Here is an 8,652-nt window from a genome sequence, read left to right as displayed (position 1 = left end):
GACGTGACCTAGTCTACAGCCATGCCAGCCATACAGTGAAAGCCCTAGCATGCTGATTTTAGCCGGTAATGTTAAACATGCTCACGTCTTGGTTTAACATGTTAGCATGCAAACATTTGCTATTGAAGCACAAACTACAGCTGAGGCTGATGGGAAAACCATACGCTTTGCAGGTATTTATTCACGGACAAAAACATTGGAGGCTCTATCTTGCACCTGGCGCGTAGAGGGCAAAGCCCGATACTGTGTCTTTTCTAGTTTAAGAAGACGCAGTTGACACTTTACTTTCTAGTCCAGCGCCCACGTTGTTTGAAAGGAAATGCACCTGCGCCCATCTGTGTTTAGGTGCATTGTTGGCGTCTTGCTATCTTGAAGCAGCTGAAAATAATCACGCCATTGAGCAATAAATACCTGGTCTAAAGTCAATAGCGCAGCATTTCATTGAATTTTAAAAGCGCATTAGTAAAATGCACCAAGGCTCGTGCACAGCGCGTGCACACCATGCTTGTTACACGCACAGGGATGCACAACAGCACACAAACATACAAACTGTTAAAAATAAAAAATGTGAAATTGTAATATTTGGATCTGCTCGCATGCTTTCACTTTATACACGAGCAGATCAGTTTCTTTTCCTGAAAATCTCTCCTTCCTGCTTAGCAAATCCGCCATCATAATAGCAATGTGCCAAGGTACAAACATACCCGGCTTTTAAAGGGAGTGGGAGATGACACTCTGATTGGTTTATTGGTTTTATTGCATGCTGAGCCCAATACACAAAGAGGACACTAAGTACAACGTTTTTTTTTCTGCCGGTAATCTAGCAAAAGTGGATTTGTACATGCCCTAAACGCACCTGCGCCAGGCGCTTCCCGCCATGTGCTCAGATCATTAAAAAATCTAAAATGAATTCTTCAAATGACATGTGCATTGAAGAACATATAGTAGATCTGTCATTGATAGTAACAACCTTCATTTCTTTCACTTCGACTTTGCAATCGCTAAGTCAATACAGTAATCCAGGTGCCATTTAAGTGGCATTTAGTCGATTGCTCTTGTCCTGACGGCCACACCATGGACTTAAAGGCTGCCCTTCAGCTGTTTGCTATCACATTCCCCTCTAAACATGCATGTTCTTATTCCCTCTTTGCAGCATTTTAATCACTTCATCACAGTTTTAGCCTTTAGATGGCTGCCCTGACCTTTATACCCTCTTTTGGCTGTGTGTGATAAATCCATAGACACATAATTAAGCGAAAAATGGAAAAATGGAATAGATTATATATCTATTTGCACTCATGCCATCATGTCATGTTTAGCAACACAAGCTAGAAGTTCATTTCCACTCATGTTTAATGTTCACTGTTCCTGCAGGGCATGGTTAATCTATTTATCCTAACTGTAAATGAGCTAGAATTAATGATAATAAATACCTTAACATCTAAATTGTTGTTGCGTATTAGTGAACTGGAAGTGAATTTAATTGGCATGCATTTTTTCACATTAATTTGCACATTTTAATTCCAAATGTTTACATCATTCTCATAATCAATTGCAACTTCCAGGGGAAATGAATTCATTATTTTAATTTAATCAAAATATGTCATATCGTATAATCTCCGCATTACAATACATTACCAGCAAATGTCTACATCTATCTTGCTGCTGTCTCTTTTTATCTATGTTGCAGTAACATTTTTCAGCAAACCAAGGCAGTTTCATTTTACATACAGTATATTAAGTATAATTCCATAGTTCTTTTTTTCCGAGAAAAATCCAGGATGATATGATTAATATTGTCTGATAAATATTCCAGGTATGTGTGGACTAAATAGAAAAAACGGAGTACTAAGTTTCCAACGGAAAAAAACTATCTACAAAAATTCAAAACTCCATCAACATGAAATCCAAGTAAGTAGCCATCATAGTGCCTCACTGCCCACACTGTTTGATTGGCAGGTGATTTTTGGAGAGTGCAGCACAGGCACACCAGGAGGCTAGAGCTAAACACCAAAAATAAATACTCCTAGCTGGCATGATATCTGAACATACTATCTAAAATTATTAATATGTTCAGAGGGTTTTTTTGTCAGTACTTTTATCATGCTGCTTTTTATCTTCTCCTTTTCACACGTGTGTGTGTGTGTGTGTGTGTGTGTGTGTGTGTGTGTGTGTGTGTGTGTGTGTGTGTGTGTGTGTGTGTGTGTGTGTGTGTTTGTGTGTGTGTGTGGTGTGTGGTGTGTGTGTTGTTGTGTGTGTGTGTGTGTGTGTGTGTGTGTGTGTGTGTGTGTGTGTGTGTTGTGTGTGGTGTGTGTGTGTGTGGTGTGGGTGTGTGGTGGTGTGGGTGGTGAGAAATGAGCTGCCACCCAATTTTTATTGATTTGGCCGTGGGGGGTTTGGAGGATAAAGTCAAGGAGAGCTAGACACCAGACTATGGCAATAAATCTGTATGCAATCATAAATGTTTGCGGGCTAAAGCAGACAAAGGATCAGGTGTGTCCCACTGCCCTGAATGCCGCAGCCCTCTTTTCCCTCTCTTTCTTACGCACGCACGCACGCACGCACGCACGCACGCACGCACACGGAAGGTGATAAGGTTATACATTATCAGAGACTGCAACAAAGTAAAATGAAGTAAATGGCATTGCAATACAAAACATAACATTTAATAAGTACGGATCCATTTTTTCTTCATTTATACCTTTTATCCCCACTTGTAATGGCAGCAGAACTAAAGCCTTTAGACGATCTGAATACCATCTGAATAAAATAACCCCTAAAGGCATAACGTACATTATTGTCTGTGCTCTGTTGAGCATGAATTATGTCATCTGCTCATTCAAAACTAGGCCAGCATCATGAAAGCCTAACAAGCAATATCTTGAGCTACATGCCAGGCACATGCACAAGTTCTCGTGTGGTATGCGTGTGTGTGGGTGAGGCAGAGGTGACACACAGAGCAATCCAGGGCAGAATTTTTCAGGCCTAATGTTCCATGACAATAGACCAAGGTTCCTTCAAGGGGAATCACAGCCATTGGCGCTTAATGCCTGGGAAAAAAAATCTAGCTACTCCTTTGTCTCACCCTCTCTCTTCTTTTTCCCCTTTTTAATGTGGCTTTCTTCTTCCTTTTCCTCTATTGCCATCATTCCCCTTTGCCATCTTATTTCCTTTTTACCTTTCCATACTTTCCCCTCTCCTGTTTTTTATCTTCCTGTCCTTTTACCTGAAGTTTAAGTATGTAGTTGTTAATACCAGTTGCAGCCTGGATGGTCTTCATAGCAACCACATTTAGAAACAGTGGGTGAAAAATACATCTCCTAACCTTTAAATCACTGGCCGGAAACATCTCCTCTCTTTTGTCCTTTACCCCTTTGTCTCTGCTCTCCTCTCCGCTACAAAAGAATGAAATAGAAATTTGTCATTGACTACACACTGTAATCTATGGCACTCTCACTATCAGCAGTCTAATACCTTTATTATTATTTCATCCTCTATTGCATGTGTCTATTTGTATCTGTCTGGGAGGAACAGCAACATCCGGAAGAAAACAATGCAGTGATAAGTCAGTGTTTGGTGGGCTTGGGGGCACAGCCGTGGCGACAGAGGTTGATGATGTATGCTCAGGTGTTAACATTCTGAGTGTGTCACCCTGCTGTCTACCTGCCCCACTTTGATGACTGTCTGAGTGTATGTTTGTGTGTGAAGAAGAGATAGCGTATCAGTTTCTGTGCTTGATGTATTTGTTTGTATATGTTTCCCATACGGTGCTGGGTGAAGGTCAATAAATGGAAGACTGATCATTGAAAAAAAAAAATCAACTTTTTTGGTTAAGATAATAAAAGGTGAAGAAGAGAGGAGAGTTGCACAAGTTGAATAATCCCTAGTAGGAAATAAGACATTTTAAAAGTAACAAAATACAAATGTGACAACAAAAACTGTTACTACTACTACTAATACTGCTACTACAGTCATATCTCTCATGAGGAACCTCAAATCAACTTCAACCGCCCAGGGAAATAGTTCCACCATTTGGATGCTGACCTCCTTTTTGTTTTTTCAAAAGAACTAACCATGCTGTCCTGCTTTTCCTCTCCCCTACTTTCTTTAACCTCTCTCCCCATTACCCCCTCCCCTTTTCCTATGTGGACGTCTCCTCTTATCATCTCATCTCTTCTTCATCCAAACCCAAACATCCGCCCCCTCCCCTCTGTGTCTTCTCAGTCTGTAAAGTGGGGTTTTACCGCTCGCTGCTGGAGTCTTTGGCCTGCAGTAAATGTCCACCGCACAGTGTGGCCAGGAAGACAGGAGCCACTGCTTGCAGTTGTGAAGATGGACACTATAAGATTGACTCCGACCCTCCCAACATGGCCTGCACACGTGAGAACAGAACACATTTATGTTTGCACATGCTTACTTCTGATTATACTTCTAATGTTCAAATGTACTTTTATTCTTGGGTGTCATGTTGCTGTAATTGGATCACATTTTAAAAGTCAATGGTTTGCATTTTCATCATGTTGTTGTATGACATTACTGGATCTATTTCTTTTTGTTCTTCACTCAGGCCCTCCTTCTGCTCCACGTAACGCCATCTCCAATGTCAACGAGACCAGCGTCTTCCTGGAGTGGTCCGTTCCCATGGAAACGGGTGGCAGGAAGGACGTGCGCTACAACATCCTGTGCAGACAGGTCTTGCCAGATGGAAGGGGCTTGGAAGAATGCGGCCCCAACGTACGTTTTTTGCCACGTCGTGTCGGGCTGTCAAACACCTCGGTCATGGTGGCCGACCTGCAGTCGCACACCAACTACAGCTTCCTGCTGGAGGCTGTCAACGGGGTGTCAGAGCTGGCCAAAGACCATGCCAAGCAGTATGTGTCGCTCAATGTGACAACCAATCAGGCAGGTATGTCAAGCCAGTCAATACTTTCTTTTTTTGTCAATCACAGCTTCCCCATGAGTTCTCCAATCAGCACCACAGCTGTCCTGTTTTCCCCCCAGTATTCAAACGTGTTTGGAATTTTCTAATACAAATCCTCACCATTTTCTGGTTTATCAGCTGCTTATTTTCATACGTCCTTATTGAGACTTGCACAGACCAACCTGTGTGTTGGATTCCCGGCGAGGATCTGGGTTTGATAACAAAGACGCCAGATGATCAAATTATCACAGTATTTGTCCAACAAATCTGTCGCTGTATTCATTTTCTTTCTCATGCACCGTGCCTGCCGTGAATGAGGGAACATTGCACAGTGGAAAGCTTTTCTTTGTTTCTGCATTTGCATCCAGATTTGTCATTTAAAAAGCAGCTTGGTATCCCTCAATTAGGCAATACATTTCATCAACAGGATTTGCAGGAATTGGGGACTTAATGAATCTCTTGATTTGAAGGCTGTGTGTGTGCGTGGGGTGTCTTGTGTGGAAGCAGGTGTTATTCTGCATGCTGATCAAACTTGATGAATCAGGCGGATGTAAGGCAAGTTTACATGTTATTTTTAGGCTGGGAAGTACTCTTTTTTTTTTTTTTTTTTTTTTTTTCGGTCACACTCTGAGCAAAAAAGAAAACTTCAGATGGTATCATAGATGTTTTGCACTTGTAGCTGCTGGGAATATTCTATTATCTGCAATGCCAGAGCAGCTTAGCAAATCTCTGTGACTATAAAGTATGCTTGAGCAAGGCACTAAACCATCAGTGGCCAAACATTAAAAAACACTCTAATACTAGACAATGAAAGAGTCCAACTACTCCCCAAAGCTGTAAATATTGGAGGCTTTGCAGGCTTTTCTTTAAATGGAGATTAAAATTCATACAGGCTTGGGGAGCCCATTTTAATGTTTAGGGGAGGTATGCTTGTGTAGTTTATTTTTTATTTGCTTGTAATGAAATGGGTAGCACACAGCGTAATGAAATGAGAAAAATATGAGATTAATGCTTTCCTTTCTAATGCTTCTATCACGGAAGGCTAGAAAAAACAGTTTTCCAAAGAGTGTGTTTGTTGAACAATGGTTTATTGACACTAAAGTACAGTAATATTAGAAAGGATGTAAACAGTAGGTGTGTGGGTGTGTGTGTGTGTTGTGTGTGTGTGTGTGTGTGTGTGTGTGTGTGTGTGTGTGTGTGTGTGTGTGTGTGTGTGTGTGTGTGTGTGTGTGTGTGTGTGTGTGTGTGTGTGTGTGTGTGTGTGTGTGTGTGTGTGTGTGTGTGTGTGTGTGTGTGTGTGTGTGTGTGTGTGTGTGTGTGTGTGTGTGTGTGGTGTGGGTGTGTTGTGTGGTGGGTTGTGTGTGTGTGTGTGTGTGTGTGTGTGTGTGTGTGTGAGAGAATGAGCGAGAGCGGCAGATGGTTGTCTGACAGTCAAGAGGACTGACGGCCCTCTAGCTATGTTGTGGCTGTCAGCAGACGGAGTGGATTACACCAGACTACAGAACACTCATTCAGTTTATTGGAGTTGTAGCTAGATTAAAGTTAGCCAGTCACTGTGTGGAGATTAGGGATTACATTAGATTACACGTGGCTGGCAGAGTCAAAGACAGTTAAAATACACTGCTCTTTGGCATGGATGTGGTACAGGCTGCGCTAGGGGGTTCATTTCTGTTAAAATTAGATAAATCTACTCCCATTAACTTTGAACTATAATAGATGTTGAAAGAAGTCCGCAGCTCTGAGTTTGTACAGCGATCAATAAATCAAATCAGTAAATTGATACTTCATTTACGCAGCTCCTTTCATACAGGTTAGTACAATAATCAGAGTAATAAGGCACCACATTTACACACACACACATACATACATACATATATATATATATATATATATATATTGATTTGCATTGAGAGATGATCTTATGGAAAGTCATCTACATAAATCTCTATGTATGGTGAAGGGTATTTGATGACATGGGGCTATTTTAATTCTAAAGCCCAATGGAACTTTATCAGGATGCATATTATCCTGGATCTGTTTATTTAAAAATAAAAATGTGCCTGCCTCTATGGGAATTTAACATTGGGGTGTGTATATTTATGCCCTCTGTATTTTAAGGAAGAACATTTATTTATTTACAATACATTATTCATTCACAGTAAAAATCAGTGTCCTTAAAAGGTTATTTTAATTAAGGCATTAAGATGAATTTCCAAAAGAGTTTTTTTTTTAATTCCTCTTTTTAATCAACTTTAGCAGGGGTGTGTGAACTTTCTCAAGCCACTGTGTGTGTGTGTACATGTGTAAACCAAGTTTCATTAAAATCAGGCCTGTAGGTTGTCCTCAAATCTGCTGACTGACGAACAAACAAACCAACAAACAAAGCAAACCTTGTTTGTAGAGGTAATAATGCTGGAAACATTGGCTAACTGACAGATTTTGAACAGCTGTACCAATAGCAATGTTTACCTGTTCCAAATATCTGGAATACAGATTGCAGGACATGTACAAACATGTGTGCTCACATGTAAATGTTTAGCGTGTTCAGGTTAACCTTAACCAGATTTACAGTGTACTCTAGATACCATATTTTGGCAAGTAAATGCGATAAGAAATGGGAATTACAACTGCAAGACGGCAGATCTCCCTCCTGTGGCATTACTCACTAAAACGTACAGAGAGTTAACATATGATTGTAAACTTTAGATGGATATTAAAGGTCCCGTGGCATGAAAATGTCACTTTATGAGTTTTTTTTTAACATTAATATGAGTTCCCATTGCCTGCCTATTAGGGATGTAACGTATCAAACCTATGATTTGGTTCATAACACGATTTTTGACCCACGATTCAATGCAACCGTTGATTCTTTTTTTTCAAGTTCTCTTACATTTACAAAGTAAATTAAATGGCTACTGTTTTACAGTACTGTGCAGGGTCCGAAATTAACACTTGGCAAATATGGGAGGCGGGCCAAAAAACAAACACATAATAATAATCATAATCATAATAGTACTTTTTTTTTTTAAAGACGCATTTCTCGGCACTCAAGGACACCGTACAGGGATACATAAGAAATTTAAAAAAAGCAAAAAAACAAGTTTACAACAATAACAACAACAGAAAAACACAGAGCAATAGACATTAAGTGGAATAGGCAGTTTTAAACCAATGTGTTTTGAGTTGTGATTTGAAATGGGGGAAAGAATCAATGTTTCTAAGTTGGGGGGGTAATGAATTCCAGAGACAGGGAGGATAAACACTGGCGCACACACAAGCCACTGCCTTCTGTGCACCTCCACCTGCAGGTTGTCTGCTGTGTGTCTGTCTGGTTTACTCTCGGATGGCCGATTTAACTCACCGGTCTTCATCAATATGATTTCATGTGTCACGTAGCTCTGCACAAGCAGAAAAAAGGAGCTTAAAACGCAATAGGCGATGTTATGTTGTGATCTGGACGATAACTCTGGGAGTTGGAAGGGGTGTGTCACAATTCAGCCTTCTCACAGCGCGACAGAGGTTTGTGGATCGCGCTTTTGGTCTCCTATATAGTATGGTATATTGTTAATGCCCTACTGCCTATGGTCCCCCAGTAGCTAGAAATGGCGATAGGTGTAACACGAGCCCTGGGTATCCTGCTCCGCCTTTGAGAAAATGAAGGCTCGGATGGGCCAAAACGGAATCTTCCCTATATGTCTTCATAAGGGGAAAGGTTACCTCCCCTTTCTCTG

At 40.8% G+C, this 8,652-nt stretch overlaps 1 protein-coding gene across 1 annotated transcript in view; it reads left to right on the top strand.

Annotated features, from left to right (window-relative positions):
- Positions 1 to 8,652, top strand: part of LOC116704262 (ephrin type-A receptor 5-like) — a 71,007-nt gene that overhangs the window by 28,548 nt on the left and 33,807 nt on the right. Inside the window, 2 exon segments of the mRNA XM_032539584.1 lie at positions 4,225 to 4,380; positions 4,568 to 4,906. Of these exon segments, the coding sequence (XP_032395475.1) occupies positions 4,225 to 4,380; positions 4,568 to 4,906 (495 nt within the window).

The sequence above is a fragment of the Etheostoma spectabile genome, chromosome 16 (genome assembly GCF_008692095.1).
Source record: "Etheostoma spectabile isolate EspeVRDwgs_2016 chromosome 16, UIUC_Espe_1.0, whole genome shotgun sequence".
Classification (NCBI taxonomy): domain Eukaryota; kingdom Metazoa; phylum Chordata; class Actinopteri; order Perciformes; family Percidae; genus Etheostoma; species Etheostoma spectabile.
The sequence above is the reverse complement of the archived record's forward strand: the minus strand, read 5'-3'. Positions and strand labels throughout refer to the sequence as shown.